Raw genomic sequence first — 17,436 nt, forward strand, 5'->3', positions numbered from 1 at the left:
ACCCGGGAGGTGGAAGTTGCAGTGAGCCGAGATTGTGTCACTGCATTCCAGCCGGGGCAAAAGAGCGAGACGCTGTCTCAAAAAAATAATAATAATAATAATAATAACAACAGTAAAAGAAATCCTGTAAAATACTGAGGATAGTTTTACTTTTCTCCCTCTAAACAGTAAAGAACAGTAACTCTTCTATCTTCTGTAACTAGGGTAAAAAAATAAGAGACTGACCAACTGACTTATATGAAGTATTAACAGAACTGAACTATCTTTCCAATATATAATGTAAAACTATAACTAAACTTATTGTTTGACAAAATAAATTTAACAATGACCATTTAAAAGAGATATAACTAATAGATCCCATTTTGACATATAATTGATTTTAACTAAAGGGCTTCTGAACCTTTCGAAAGTGACACGAATTCTCTCTTCACTCCCAGAATGAAATTTGTCATCTTTTTCATTGAAATACATCTCAACACATTGCTCTTCAAAATCATGAAGTTTCTTTTGATCTTCTTCTGTTAAAAAAAGTTCTATGGGAGGAAAAGAAGAAAATCAATGAAGAGCTGTCAAGGTATCAACTTTAGCTCATAATTCTTATGAATTATTCAGGGTTTCTAAGACTACATCCATCATCTGCACTTTTTAAACTTTTACTTCTATGCTTCTAAAGCACTAGACAAGTATCTTTCTTTTTTGCTTCACCAGTGTGATGTCAACAGAATACGATCAGGTACTTCCTCCTCCTCTTCTGATTTCCTTTTCCTATACAACATCCTTCCCCTGTCTCTCTCATACCTCTCCCTCAAGTATCTACTCAGAGAAATTTAAGAACCAATTTGAAAGTCCCTATACCATTTTAAGCATAATTTGACACAGTACGATTAGTCTCACACACACAGAATATACTAAAATTGTTACTGTTTACAGAGCTGTAAAAATGGTTTGTAGAACAGCAAAGAAGTTAGGTTTACACTACCATTTTAACAGAAACAGAGATGCCATTCTCATAATGAAGTTTAATGTTAAATCCATTTCTATAGATATCATATTGCACTTAAAAATTCCTTTATCTTCAGGCAAATTTAACAAAAGCCTTTACCATAACATTAACCCACTAAGTCATTTTTGAATAAAATCAATATATAGTCTTCAGTGTAAAACTAAGAAGTAATAAAATGAAAATGTTTGCCTTAATACAGTTTACTTACTTGGTCCATCGGAAGTCTTATCTTTCTTTCTTCTCTTACATATGCAGCAAAACAGAGAAACTATATGGCTAAGAATGATAAGTGGAGGAGGCAGAACTGGTTTCTCATGATAAGCCATAATAAAATGATAACGCTGGTACTTCCATACAATATTGGAAATTGCCTTCACTTGTAAATACACATTGCTAGAGAAATAATGAAAAAAAATAAAATAAACTTTGCTAATCATCTCTTAAAGTTTTAAATACTGATGATTTCATTGTAATTCTGTACTAAATAAGGATTCAAAAAAATATACTTCTAACAAAACTAATAGCAAACGAGAAACTGGAAAAGATTAACACTCAGCAGAAAAAAATAATTTAAAAAATTTAAAATATTTCATGTAAATGGGTAAGACATAAGAAAATACTCAATCTTATTAGTAATCAAATAAGTGCAAATTTTAAAAAACAAAATCCTGGCTGGACATGGTGGTTCACGTCTATAATCCTAGCACTTTGGAAGGCCGAGAGGCAGGAGGAGTGCTTGAGGCCTGGAGTTGAAGACGAGCCTGGGCACCATAGTGAGACTCTGTCTATTTAAAAACAAAAAAGTCAGCCAGGCGTGATGGTGTATGCCGGTAGTCCCAGCTACTGTGGAGGCTGAGACAGGAGGGACTGCTTGAGCCCAGATGGAACAGCCTACAGTGAGCTGTGATAGTGCCGCTGCACTCCAGCCTGGGCAACAGGTTGTCTCAAAAAATAAAATAAATTTTTTTATTTACTATCAAATTGGCAACCATTAAAAAAACTAGTATGGGTAGAGAGTTGAGGAAACAGGCCTATTTAGACTTAAATGCAAAAAGCCCTAAAAGTACATATACTGAACAGCCCTGCTTTTAGAAAAACATTCTAAACAAGCAAGTTTTGCTCACAGATTTAACTACAATGTGATGTTTAGGAGAAGAATTACAAACAATCTAATTGACCAATATAACATACTGGATTGAAAAACTATGGTCTATATCATGGAGTATCAGGTAGCCATTAAAAACAGACTGGAGAAGAACATTTGTTTATCTGAAATAACGTTCATGATGCTTTGCTTAGTTATAAAACAGTACATAAAACATAAAAATAGGCTAGTCACTGAGGCTTACGCCTGTAATCCCAGCACTTGGGGAGGCTGAAGTGGATGGATCACATGAGGCCAGGAGTTCAAGTCCAGCCTGGCCAACATGGTGAAATCTCATCTCTACTAAAAATACAGAAAAAATCAGCCAGGCGTGGTGGTGCACACCTGTAATCCCAGCTTCTCGAGAGGCTGAGGTGCGAGAATCGCTTGAACCCGGAAAACGAAGGTTGCAGTGAGTCAAGATTGTGCCACTCCAACCTGGGTGACAGAGGGAGACTCTGTCTCAAAACTAAATAAATTAAATGAAAATATTATTTTTGAAAAGAAAAATGGCTTATATATATTTGCAAAAAAAATGATAGAAAGGTGTACACCCAGATATTAACAGTGGAATTATGGATGAATTTTCTATATTGAATGCATATTTGTTGGCAACCGAGGAAAAATCCCAATGACGACTAAATTTATAAAGAAAACTGCATGTTGAAAGATAATCAAACTTAAAATTTAGAACTCATTTGATTAGGAAAAGCATCTCCTATTTGTAATTTTTCAAATATAATTTTAGTAGTTTAAGCCAATATAATTTTTAGATTTTAAGTTCTATAAATTTCCTTCAAAACATATAGAATTGCACATTAAATCATCTTATTATAATAAGCAATTGAACAAAATTCTTACTTGAAAAATGCAATAAGAAGATTAACCATAATGATATACTGTACAAAGAGGTAGACTGCTTGAAGAAATGGAGTCAACCACGTCCCAGGACCACAGATTTGAGGGATAACAGAATCATTTGCACACACTTTAAAAAGAAAGAAAGAAAAACACAAAAACAACTTAAATATAGTAATTCACCAGTAACTGCTATTCATCAGTGTTTCTGGTTATTTATTTATTTAAATTAAATTTTGATTATGTACAAATCTGTTCCACAGATTCCAGCAAAAGCCTCTAGGCAGGCAGTCATAGGAACCCCAGTTTAAGAGTGTTCAAACACAAAAAGATGTTGTGAGAAATGTGGGTGCTATCTGTTTTACAACTCTATTCCAGAAAAGAAAGTATATTTAGGTGTTACATTTACCCTTCGAGGCAGGGTTTAACCTGAGGAGCATTAAAGAGGGTTAAAATTCCTGGATCAACCATATTTTAACATTTCTGTAAGAAAAATGTCTGAACTTTTTACTTTTTTCCTGAGATAGAGTCTTGCTCTGTCACCCAGGCTGGAGTGCAGTGGCACAATCTTGGCTCACTGCAACCTCCGGCTCCCGGGTTCAAGCAATTCTCCTGCCTCAGTCTCCTGAGTAGCTGGGACTACAGGCATGCACTACCATGCCCGACTAATTTTGCATTTTTAGTAGAGACCAGATTTCATCATGTTGGCCAGGCTGGTCTCGAACTCCTGACCTCGTGATCCACCTGCCTTGGCCTCCCAAAGTGCTGGGATTATAAGCATGACTCAACTTTCAGAGTATGGTTGACTCATAGCAAAACCTGTACATTTACAAACATAAAGAGTACTTAGTTTATCTTATTATGTCACAAAAATGGGGCTGAAGAAATAGCTAAAGTGCCTCTAAATTATACAGTGATTAGATTTGAATTCCTTGTTTTTCATTACCCCATCTGAAAAATTTCTTTTTTTTTTTTTTTTTTTTGAGACGGAGTCTCGCTGTGTCTCGCAGGCTGGAGTGCAGTGGCGTGATCTCGGCTCACTGCAAGCTCCGCCTCCCGGGTTCACACCATTCTCTCGCCTCAGCCTCCCAAGTAGCTGGGACTACAGGTGCCCGCCACCGTGCCCGGCTAATTTTTTGTATTTTTAGTAGAGACGGGGTTTCACCATGTTAGCCAGGATAGTCTCGATCTCCTGACCTCGTGATCCACCCGCCTCAGCCTCCCAAAGTGCTGGGATTACAGGCTTGAGCCACCGTGCCCGGCCTGAAAAATTTCTGAAGCCAGAACATAGCTAATTACAAACAAGGAAAGGAAGAGCTTTAATACCCCCCACAGCATAACAAAGAATAAAGTAAATTAGGCAGGGCAAGGATTAGAATTAAATAATGATGAATTAGTGGTAAGTTCTACCTAAATATTTATAGCACACTTAGCATTTAGTACTTGGTAGATTTTTTAAAGTATATGCATCAATGACATTCATAATGGCCCTATGATTCCTTTAAATGGTTTTACGGGCAAATCAATGGTAAGGTCCTTTCACTCTTAAATAATTTTATGAATCTATTTCCATTCTATTCAGATTAGTTTGTGGAAGCAAATACCCAAGAAAGAGAATGCAGGAAACTAAAAAACTATACTCAACGCTTTATAACAACTACACAATTAGAGCCACATCATTAGAAAAATAGCAGACAGCCAGGTATGATAGCTCACGTCTATAATCCCAGAACTTTGGGAGGCTAAAGCAGGCCAATCACTTGAGGTCAGGAGTTCAAGACCAGCCTGGCCAACATGGTGAAACCTTGTCTCTACTTAAAAAAAGAAAAACAAAAAACTAGCCAGGCATGGTGGCATGCAGCTGTAATCCTAGCTACTCCAGAGGCTGAGGCATGGGAATCACTTGAATTTGGAAGACAGAGGTTGCAGTGAGCTGAGACGGTACCACTGTATTCCAGTCTGGGAGACAGGGTGAGACTTTGTCTCAAAAAAAAAAAAAAAAAAAAAAGTAGCACAGAATGAAAACCTGGAAACACCACCAAACAGAAGCCATTAAACACAACATTTGACCAGGCTGGTAAAACAACATTAGTTTAACTACTGTTCAAGAACAAATAATGACCACAATTTTCTATGTGGCCACCCTTGGACCTAACCACAATCACTTGCATGGCCAGCCCTTGACCTAATCACCCATAAATATGTGGGAAGGGAGTAACACAGATATTGGGGGAGGGAAGAGTGAAGGAAGAAGAAAGAACAAGAGTGAGAGAGAATTAATAAAATGAAGACTCTATAACTCAAATGTGGAAGTCAGCAGAATATCACTGAAAGCTGACAGCATCACTTATGTTCACAGGTTATCTACTCTCATTGACTAAGACAATGTAAGAGTCAAAATGTGGATAGTAACAAAATTGAACAACAAACTTAATATTCTCTCTAAGAATAGGGTTGAATCAGTGGGAGTTATGTCATTGATTATCCAGAGAATGTACTCACAAACTGCAACAAAAACCTTGAGTATCTGTCATCTGTAAAACTCAACATGCTGTAAGCTTTCAGTATTCACACAGGATCATTATTTTTGTAATTAACATTGTGCTTGACTTCTCAATGTCGAATCTACCCTGAATTATCTACGCGAATCATGGTAATCCCATCCCCCTTGTCTGTAACCATTTTAGAGATAGGCAGGCCGAAGCCAACTCAAGCTAATGAAATGAAAGGTCAGGCTCAAAAGGGAATTTCTGTGAAAGGGACATTTTCCTCTAAAGAGAACCATGGATAAACGGTGTCTCTTTCCTCCTGTTGCTAATGACGGTCTTATGATCATAAGGGAAACTTACAGAGCTGGCAGCGGGATGAAAAAGAACAAGTGTCCTTAGTTATGAATTAACCAACCCTAAAGACCACTGGAGCTAGCTCAAAATTGTTATGTGAGTTAATAAATGTCCTTATTGTGTAGGACGGTTTAGACTAGATTTCTATTACCAGCCACCAAAAAATTTCTAAAATACTTTTTCTTCCAATTAATTTGTATGTTTCTTTTGGAGTTCACTAATGCCTTTGTGGGGGGCTTAGGTTGGTAATAGTTTGACTTCTGAAAATATACAATATTACTATAATTCAATACTGGCTTTAAAACATAAAATAACCAAAAGATAAATCTGTAAACATACAATTCTTACCATCAATTTCGTATGCATAAACTTCACCAAAAATCATCCAGTATGGATGAAAAACTATATCTTTAGCAAGAGTCCAAGATGGTGCTTCATGAGGATAAAGTATTGCCTTTCTGGGAACACCAAAACTAAGTAATACAAGAGCCATAATCACTACAATGTAGAACATATTGGCCACCTGTTAAAAAATGAACACTGTTAAAATACAAGGAAGTTTAAACACTATGACAAATCTTTTTAAAAGATTCTAATGTTCTAATAGACCAAAAAAAATCCATTAAACACAAAAAATCTTTGAGATTATTTTTGTTTCTAGTGATAGCTTTCAGAAAAATTTCATCACTACATAAATCTTAACAACTAGGAGATCATGTAAAAAAAATCTATTAAGCTAAGCAAGTCATGGCCATCTTTAGCTACATAAAGAACTGTATCACCAGTTCAAACTGAAGTATGCCTATTTCTGTGGTACGTGAAGATTTTCAAGAAGTACAGAGACACAGACAGATTCAGGGAATCAATTTCCATAACTGCCCTTTCCTAAAGCTTCTCTATTCTTTTAATGGAGGCACAGACTCTCTTTTCCACGTTGCCTCTGACAATTGTACTTTGCCCACTTCACACAAAAAAAGAATACTTCCCATCCACCCTGAATCCATGGGTGCCTTGTCCTGGGATATGAAAACTTCCTACGAGCCAAACAAAACAATATGAATTATTAGCATGGGTGTTGAAAAACTAAATGATACCAATGTCTGGGAAACAAATACTTTCGTAAGTCATGTAGTTTGTAATTCTTTAAATTCAATAAAATTCAAAAAAGACCCAATTGAGCTAAAACCTAGTAATTCATTGAAAAATTATTTTCATTGTTAAATCACAATGTGCATTCTGACACAATTATGTAAGGATTCAAAGAATTAAGCAGAATGCTATAATAAAACTTTACCTCCCATCTACTTATTTAGGTATATAAGTTCTCCAGCCTGTACTACTTATAGTCTAGCCTAGACAATATAAAAAAGTGAATATACGACCAGCAACAGTGACTCAAGCCTGTAATCCCAGCACTTCGGGAGGCCGAGGTAGGTGGATCACTTGAGCTCAGGAGTTTGAGACTAGGTTGGCCAACATGGTGAAACTCTGTGTCTACTAAAAATATAAAACTTAGCAGGGCATGGTGGCGTGTGCCTGTAATCCCAGCTACTCAAGAGGCTTAGGCAGGAGAATCACCTGAACCCAGGAGGCAGAGGTTGCAGTGAGCCAAGATCACACACTGCATTCCAGCCTGGGTGACAGAGCGAGACTCCATCTTTTAAAAAAAAAAAAAAAAAAAAAAGGGAATATACATATAAAAAAGGGAGCACCTTCTCACTCTAGCAATATTGATGAATATTCATTCATAATCATCTAACTGAGGAAAAAGGCCTCATGCAAAAGAGAATACATTTGCAATAAATCTGTACATTAACCTACTGTAAACTTAAAATAATTGTAATGACAACTTAAAAAATTATTATGACATTTTCACATATTTTTAAAATGACTATACAGTGACAGTAGAAATGGAAAGTAAGATGTGAAAGGTAAAGGGGAGGCCGGGCGCGGTGGCTCAAGCCTGTAATCCCAGCACTTTGGGAGGCCGAGACGGGCGGATCACGAGGTCAGGAGATCGAAACCATCCTGGCTAACACGGTGAAACCCGGTCTCTACTAAAAAATACAAAAAAACTAGCCGGGCGAGGTGGCAGGCACCTGTAGTCCCAGCTACTCGGGAGGCTGAGGCAGGAGAATGGTGTGAACCTGGGAGGCGGAGCTTGCAGTGAGCTGAGATCCGGCCACTGCACTCCAGCCTGGGTGACAGAGCAAGACACCGTCTCAAAAAAAAGAAAAAAAAAAAAAGAAAGGTAAAGGGGATAATAAGTAGTCAAGGCCGAATAAAGTAATTGTATAGGGGCTTAAGATTAGGAAGAAGTTGTGCAGATAGCTGAGAGTCTTAAAATGTCAATTCAAAGGAAGAGATGAGACTTGATGCTTCATCTTGAGAATTGTGTTAGATGAACAAATAAATTTTCTTTTTAAATTAAGAGCTGGGTCTTTGCAACTTGCAGAGTCCTAACAGGCTCCAAAATTCTTAATTGGGTGTTCTTATATGCAAAATGGACAAGTAACGCCTTCATTGAGCATTTGAGAGCGTTACTGAGAGAATGCATGTTTTCAAATAAAATATTGCAAAACAAACAAAAAGTATATTAGGATAAAAGATTTTAAAAGGCAAAAAATGTATTAAAACATTATCCATGCTATTTGATATATTTTGGAATACAAATATTTATTTGTAAATAAAGGAAAAGCCAAGACAAATATTCCAAATGAAACCTAAATCTGTATTGACGTAAACTAAAATTATTCAAGGTCTATGGTTGATGATTCATAGTCGTTTTTGCATTTCACACACCTTTTCACATAAAGCCTAAATGACAACTACTTTCCTTGTGCTTGTTACGAATTTAATTAATTAAAAATGTGAGTATCAGCTTGCTCATAAAAATGAGGATTCTTAAAGTAAAATTTTGCTGGGTGTGGTGGCTCACGCCTGTTAATTCCAGCACTTTGGGAGGCCGAGGTAGGCGGATCACAAGGTCAGGAGTGCAAGACCAGCCTGGCCAATATGGTGAAACCTTGTCTCTACTAAAAATACAAAAATTAGCCGGGCACGGTGATGTGCGCCTGTAGTCCCAGCTACTCGGGAGGCTGAGGCAGAAGAATTGCTTGAACCCAGGAGGTGGAGGTTGCAGTGAGCCGAGATCACACCACTGCTATTAAAAGATGTATTAGGTTGATGTAAAAGTAACTGTAGTTTTTGCAATTACTTTCAATGGCAAAAACCGCAATTACTTTTGCACTAGCCTATAAAGTGTGAGGGAGGTTTCTTCTTTTTAATCTTTTATTGTCTTCAAGCTTTTCAAAGCTGTTTCCTCTGGTTAGAAACTCCCTGCTCAGAAGAAAACTCCCACATATTTTCTTTTTTTTTTTTAATGATTATACTTTAAGTTCTAGGGTACAGAAATACCATTTGACCCAGCAATCCCATTACTGGGTATATACCCAAAGGATTATAAATCATGCTATTATAAAGACACATGCACATATATGTTTATTGCGGCACTATTCACAATAACAAAGACTTGGAACCAACCCAAATGTCCATCAATGACAGACTGGATTAAGAAAATGTGGCACATATACACCATGGAATACTATGCAGCCACAAAAAAGGATGAGTTCATGTCCTTTGCAGGGACATGGATGCATCTGGAAACCATCATTCTGAGCAAACTATCGCAAGGACAGAAAACCAAACACCGCCTGTTCTCACTCATAGGCGGGAACTGAACAATGAGAACACTTGGACACAGGGCGGGGAACACCACACACCAGGGCCTGTCATGGGGTGGGGGTGGGGGGCAGGGAGAGGGATAGCATTAGGATAAATACCTAATGTAAATGATGATTAATGGGTGCAGCAAACTAACATGGCACATGTATACCTATGTAAATCCTACATATTTTCTAAACTCCTTTGAAATGCCATAATCTTTGTGAAAGCCTTCATGACAGAATTGGTTACTAGTTCTTCTATCTTCACATAACAATTTATCATATTTTTCAATAGCTACCTATCTGTTCACATGTCTATATTTAAAGACTCAATTGTTGAGTTCCATGAGGATCTGGACCATGTCTTATTCATCTTTGTAGCCTCAGTTTAGTTTAACTCTTAACATATAATAGATACACAATGATGAAATAATGAACATTAGATCTAGAACAGTAACCATTATGAAACTTCCAAAGGGGGATGTACAGGGATGCTGGCACTAGGGGAAAACAGACAATGATGGAACAAATGACCAGCTGACAAGGAGAAAGACATCCTAGCGGAGGGTGGTTTTAGAGAAGATCACAAATAAAGACTTCTGTACTTCCTAACTCTTCCATTTACATTACCATTAAAGTAACTAGACACCACTAAGTCACTAAATAACCTAATAAGCGTAAGAGCTACAACACCTTTTTTGCACGCTAAAACGTTAGGCTAAACCCAATTCTTCCCAAAAAATCTTAACTGCCCTATTTTTCCTTGAAATACCATAAGAATGCCAAAATGTGTGAATAATGAGTAACACTTTGATGTGAAAAACAGTACACTACTAATTCTCAATTAAGTGGGGGAAGACACATTCTCTTAGAGGGGAAGAGTGCAGCGTGAAACTGCAAATAAATTATATTTAGAAAACCTGAAAGTCTTGTTTTCAAGATGCAAAGATAATCTTGTGAGCTTAGTATGGTTACTCAAGAAATAATTTAGAAGACTGTTTTTTTATTATTATACTTTAAGTTCTAGGGTACAAGTGCACAACGTGCTGGTTTGTTACATAAGTATACATGTGCCATGTTGGTGTGCTGCACCCACTAACTCGTCATTTACATTAGGTATATCTCCTAATGCTGTCCCTCCCTGCTCCCCACAGCCCACGACAGGCCCCAGTGTGTGATGTTCCCCATTCCCCACCCTGTGTCCAAGTGTTCTCATTGTTCAATTCCCACCTATGAGTGAGAACATGTGGTGTTTGGTTTTCTGTCCTTGCGATAGTTTGCTCAGAATGATGGTTTCCAGCTTCATCCATGTCCCTACAAAGAACACGAACTCATCCTTTTTATGGCTGCATAGTATTCCATGGTGTATATGTGCCACATTTTCTTAATCCAGTCTATCACTGATGGACATTTGGGTTGGTTCCAAGAGAAGACTTATTTTCTAAGATTAAGAGAGCATAAGAAACTCTACGAATAGCTTTTTATACTTCTTACAATGGGACAAATATTTTAAAATAATTGAGAAACAACATGTATTTTTAAAGCATATTTTGATAAAACTACTGTATATACTTATTTACGAGAAGTTTGAAACAAACACATGCATTCATATATGTCTTGAGGGATGGAAGGATGTACATTAAACTGTTAATAGTGAATGTCTCTGAATAGTGATTTGTCTGCCATTTCCTGAAATTTCCTAGGATGAACAGAAATTTCAGAATGAGGAATAGCAATAGCTATATTACAAATTTTGCCTTTTTCACCACTGAAAACCAAAAGGAATTATGGCAAGGAGTAGACCCAATATATTTTAGATTTAGTGTATAAAAAAATTACACATTTAACTTGACATCTAGATTTTCAAAAATAAAACCTGCCACTCAGATAAGACTAAGGAAAAGAGCAAATACTGGGCATACTGTATTAGGAAAAGATTAGGTATCCTGGATTTAACTTTTAAAAAATAGCCTGAGTCAGGCCAGGTGCGGTGGCTCATGCCTGTAATCCCAGCACTTTGGGAGGCTGAGGCGGGCAGATCATCTGAAGTCAGGAGTTTGGGACCAGCCTGACCAACATGGTGAAACCCTGTCTCTACTAAAAATACAAACATTAGCTGGGCATGGTGGCGCATGCCTGTAATCCCAGCTCCTCGGGTGGCTGAGGCAGGAGAATCGCTTGAACCTGGGAGGCAGAGGTTGCAGTGAGCCGAGATAGCGCCACTGCACTCCAGCCTGGGCGACGACAGAGTGAAACTCCGTCTCAAAAAAAAAAAGGCCTGGATCAGTAAAGACAGGAAAAAGGAGTTACCTACAGACATAAACCATAGATTGTATAGCTAACATTATCTTGCAAAGCACAAAATGGGTGTAGGGGATTGGGATTGAGCATGAGAAACTCTTAAGGAATGGCTGATTTGAAGTATGAGGCAAACAAACACAAAATAAAAGACATTCACTGGCTCAAATAAAACTATGTTAATAACATTTTTGTGATTTTAAAAAAAAATCAATAAACCCATGAGTATTATCAAACATCTCTCAACTTACCATTTTTCCAATCATCATTACATAAGGTCCTGCCTGTTGATTTACAGCTAGAAAATCTAGCAAACGCACATACCAAAATATTATGTTAAGACAGTAAATTAATCTTCCAGCCACAAAAACATGATTATCATATGCATTTGCAAAGTTCCATTTTGCTCCAAATCTTAGTCCAAATCCAATGAAGAAAGAAATTATGGCAATTGTATCACTGATGTTGAAGTAATCACTAAACCATACTTTAATCTTCTGGTTTACTTTCCCAGCTTCAGACATAAAGATCTAAAGGTTTAACAACAACAAAAAAAGTTTAATCAATTTATTCCTATTAAAACACATAGAGCAATCAATTATAACATTACAGAGTTTCACATAGCATTTTATTTATTTATTAACTTATTTATTTTAAGACAGAGTCTCGCTCTGTTGCCCAGGGTGGAGTGCAGTGCCGCGATCTCGGCTCACTGCAACCTGCGTCTCCCAGGTTCAAGAGATTCATCCAACTAAGAAGCTGAAAATGCAGATTGCAACCCACTTCGCTAGACCTGGATTGTAAAATACTTCTGCAAAATTGTTTTATTTCAAATTAAAGCAGCACCTGGATATCCTGGTAGTAGCTGCCAAACCTGCCTTCTTTGTAGAAAGTAAATAACTCAATGGTTTAAGTAGCTGTATTTATCTAACTTATTTAAAACATATGCCTCTTCTCCTGAATATATGAATTTTAAGAATTATCTTTTGAGAGGAATGGTAACACATTCACATCTTCAAAATTCATGGTGTATCATAAATACTGCAAAGTATCTGTTTCCCTCTTCTCCCTTAGCCAATTAATTACTCTTCCCACTAGAGGCAATCACTACTATTACTGTCTCATGAACACCTGCAGAACTATTTTATGAATATATATATTTTAAAATGCTTTGCAATTTGCTTTTATCATTTAACAAATCAATTTCTTTAAACATGCTGATAGAACAACAGATTTAATAAACATATGGACCATAACACTCAGAGGAATTTAAAATGCAAAATAAGCTATTTAATAAGAAATTCCTTCTGGTTCCAGTTGGTGTTTGGAAAAGAAAAGAAAAAAAAAGAAATTCTTATGATATCTAAGTGAGAGAGAAGTACTATGCCTTCTAATTATTTTTGCAATTTCTTCTATTCTCTAAATGCAAGGTAGAGACATGAAATAATTCAGAGGTACTTATGCAAGTATGTTATAAAACAATATTCATGGCCAGGCGCGGTGGCTCACGCCTATAATCCTAGCACTTTGGGAGGCCAAGGCAGGTGGATCATGAGGTCAGGAGTTCGAGATCAGACTGACCAACATGGTGAAACCCTGTCTCTACTAAAAATACAAAAATTAGCCAGGCTTGGTGGCACGCACCTGTAATCCCAGCTACTAGGGAGGCTGAGGCAGAAGAATCGCTTGAACCCGGGAGGCGGAGGTTACAGTGAGCTGAGATTGTGCCACTGCACTCCAGCCTGGGTGACAGAGGGAGACTCCATCTCAAAAAAAACAAAAAAACAAAAAATCAAAAAACAATATTCATGTAGTTACTACTTCAAAAACAAAGTATAAATATTAAGAAAAAGATTTTCTTCAAAATCAGGATATTAAAAATTTAAACTGAAAACTGAAAGACACAGGGATATAAATCTAAATGATGATTCAACGGCAGTATAGTACATTTTAGTAGGCAGTACGATATAAAAGCAAAATAAATACCTATTTATTTTATTTTTATTTTGAGATAGAGTCTCACTCTTTCGCCCAGGCTGGAGTGCAGTGGTGCAACCTCAGTTCACTGCAACCTCTGCCTCCCGGGTTCAAGTGATTCTCCTGCCTCAGTCTCCCAAGTAGCTGGGATTACAGGTGGCTGCCACCATGCCCAGCTAATTTTTGTATTTTTAGTAGAGATGGGGTTTCATCCTGTTGGCCAGACTGGTCTCGAACGCCTGACCTCGAGTGATCTGCCCACTTCAGCCTCCCAAAGTGCTGGGATTACAGGTGTGAGCCACTGTGCCTGGCCTAAAGACCTATTTATAACTTACCTACCTAATTGGCTAAATCAGGCAGGTAAAATAAAAGTCATTTAGCCAAGTATATTTAATACTTTTTGAAGAGTGACAGAGAGCAAATGTGAACGTTCAGGAAATAAAACAAACAAAATATAGGCTACATTTTTATAGGCTACATTTCTGACACAAATCATTGTATTTGTAATGGCAACAAAGTATACAGCATACTCAGTAATTCTCTATTCTTTTGCCATTCTTTTGCCATTATTTTGGGAACAGTAAAATTACACAGGTTCTACACTTCTACAATCTCATCACACACATAAACACACACACACCCACCCACGTATATACCCAAAACAAAACAGAAAATCTTCCATGTATACAGTAAATTATTGGTAGGAAAAATTAAAGACATACCTCACGGACTTTCTCAATGGCATAAGTAAAAATATAAGCAATAACAATCCATTCTTGAACTGAAGGTAATTGTTCCATTTGTACAAGAACCACAAATGTATAAAGCATCAGAAATCCTAAATATGCCAACTAATGAAAAAGTAAAGGTTATATAAACACTGGTTACAAAATAAATCTTTTAATTATGAACATTTTCAACCACACACAAAAATAGACATTAAATGAACCTTTGAGAATTATCCCCTGGTTTCCCTTATTAAAATAGTTTTAGAAATATCTCTTTTTCAGCACAGACATTGCATTTACTGGAGTATAAATGGTCCCCAGAGTATAAACGTGTTGTTTTACAACTCAGTCAACCTTTAGAACATCCCATAGAAAGGATTTTGTAATCAGGTTTATGTTCTCAGCATATGCCACACAATTCTGCTTAACTCACACCTACAGTATCATCATATATTCAAATCACTGCAGAATTTCACCACCATAATCATCAAGGAACACATATTTCCTGCCTCCTTCCTCCCCCAACCAAACAGTATTCCTAAGAAAGACAACTGAGGCAGGGTGTGGTGGCTCACGCATATAATCCCAGAACTTTGGGAAGCCAAGGCAGGTGGATCACCTAAGGTTAGGGGTTTGAGACTTGCCTGGCCAAGAGGTGAAACCCCGTCTCTACTGAAGAAAAAAAAAAAATTAGCCAGACATCGTGGTGCATGCCTGCAATCCTAGCTACTCGGGAGGCTGAGGCACAAGAATTGCTTAAACCTGGGAGGTGGAGGTTGCAGTGAGCTGAGATCATGCCATTGTACTCCAGCCCGGGCAACAGAGCAAGACTCTGTCAAAAAAAAAAAAAAAAAAAGGAGAAAGAAAAGAAAAGAGAAAAGACAAGACAGATAGACAATTGGTATTTTCTTAGCTCCCAGGCACTAAAGTTGAACCCCAAAAAGTGGGAAAGATGTGAAAAGGCTTTGCCCCAGGTACAGAAACAGCCCACCTTTGACACTCTTTACAAAACAGGTTATAGAGAGGTGATAAAGTTTATGTTTAAAAACATGTGAGTATTTATTTCATTTCAGAGGAAAACCCACACTTATTGACCCTTGAAAAATTATGGGTAACAATCCTCTCATCTCTATCTTGTCTCCATCAGTCCTAAAGTAAGTCATATCCTTGATTTGATTATCTATAACAGGCTAGGGAAGTAAACTGCAGTAAAGAAAGAAAAGAGAAATTCCTGTAGTCACCCATACTGGCTATTTTAACGTAGCCATTCACATGAATGCAAATGTAAGAAAACTGCCCTATTTTCATTAGTGGAGACAGAATTTGGAGATTAGATCAGATAACTGATATTTGCAATTTCAGCCTCTGAATAGGAAGGAACAAGAACATTTTCACATAGAGATGTAAGGAAATGTTAATGGTCACATGTGGGTGAAAAAGTAATCGCCAAAGAAACAGATTCTTATTGATGAAAATGAAAAAATCTCCAAACAACAAAGTTAAAAACATCTTAATTAAGAATTTTCCGATGAAGAGGAGTTAAGAACTCATTTACTCAGTCCCTGGTTAAAAGTAGGGGCTAATCTCATTTACTGTATCACCTGTTCCTTCAGGTTGGTCCATCACTAGGAAAAGCAGCACCAGCAAGATAGCCAACTAATATTTCCTAGTGCTCATTCTCCACACAAAATAACCAAAACACATAAACACCTACATTTCAACCAAAATAACAGATGAGTCCATCCTTGTATGGACATATGCTCTTTATCTGCTGTCAAATCAATTTTTCCATAAAGCAAGAGAAAAGCCAATTATATGGAAGGTAATCAAGCATACACTTTAATACGATTAAAGAAATAAGCCACAGATAAATAAAACCATATAAATGATCTGGATTACTTTTCATCATCATCAGTTAACACTGCCAACAGGTTTATTTCAGACTTTTATGTATTATAAAATTATAATACAAAAAATTTTATAATACAAAAAAATTTTATAATACAAAAAAACTTTCATAATACAAAAAAAAAAGTATCAGAATCTCTTTTGGTCCATCTTTTATCATGAATTTTACTAGTTGATTAGTATTTGCTACCAACTTACAAAGACCAATGGTTATCACATATTTGTTAAGTATATTTTTGGTTCCAATTAGAACTGAAATTTGTTAGTGTTTATCACTCTAGATGACAATTTAAATGAAACTAAGGCAAATGTATCACTCTTTTAAATGTGAAATGCCTTTTCAGTGATCCAAGTTATATCAAGATTAGTATGGATTCTGAACCAGTGGTCCCCCACAGCCTATCTCTTAAAAACATTATGCTCGTGTAATTTAAAAACATACCGTGTTAAACCAGAATTTTACAATTGGTGCATGATAAAAGGCATAAAACTTTCGTGTGATTGGAAGCTTTTTTGATTTTATTTGTATCTCCATCTCATTCTTTCCTTCATTACTATCCAAAATCCGTACTTCTTTAAACACTTCCTAAAATTAAAAAAAATTTTTTTTGTACAATTATTCAGAACAAATTTATGTTTACTTTAAAATGTTTTCCTGCTTACCATGGGGATCTCTTCTGTTATGTTCTGAAAGTTGTTTTCGCTGTCATCCATTGTCATCTGATGAGCATCTTGAGATTGTGGGATATGGGACATTTCAGCCTTAGTTTTATATTCTAGCAGTAATATGGCAGGTGGAACTAAAATGCTTAGTATGACCTAAATTTTTAGAAACATAATTTTGCATTTTAAAATTAATGACCTTCAAGAATATAATAAAGAAAAATAAAAGATATTAAATATCTTATGATGATTAGCCATTTTGCCCCAGTAGTGGAGAGAAAAAAACAAA

At 36.6% G+C, this 17,436-nt stretch overlaps 1 protein-coding gene across 4 annotated transcripts in view; it reads right to left on the reverse strand.

Annotated features, from left to right (window-relative positions):
* LOC101025161 (transient receptor potential cation channel subfamily M member 7) overlaps nt 1–17,436 on the reverse strand; it is a 101,513-nt gene that overhangs the window by 30,778 nt on the left and 53,299 nt on the right. For all 4 annotated transcript variants that reach the window (XM_031661629.1, XM_031661628.1, XM_031661627.1 and 1 more), the window contains 8 exons: nt 17,148–17,303; nt 16,927–17,070; nt 14,571–14,699; nt 12,123–12,401; nt 6,197–6,371; nt 3,009–3,135; nt 1,212–1,396; nt 401–533 (listed from right to left, as the gene is read on the reverse strand). In XM_031661629.1, the coding sequence (XP_031517489.1) occupies nt 401–533; nt 1,212–1,396; nt 3,009–3,135; nt 6,197–6,371; nt 12,123–12,401; nt 14,571–14,699; nt 16,927–17,070; nt 17,148–17,303 (1,328 nt within the window). The remainder of the gene's footprint in view (nt 1–400; nt 534–1,211; nt 1,397–3,008; nt 3,136–6,196; nt 6,372–12,122; nt 12,402–14,570; nt 14,700–16,926; nt 17,071–17,147; nt 17,304–17,436) is intronic.

The sequence above is a fragment of the Papio anubis genome, unplaced genomic scaffold (assembly GCF_008728515.1).
Source record: "Papio anubis isolate 15944 unplaced genomic scaffold, Panubis1.0 scaffold206, whole genome shotgun sequence".
Classification (NCBI taxonomy): Eukaryota; Metazoa; Chordata; class Mammalia; order Primates; family Cercopithecidae; genus Papio; species Papio anubis.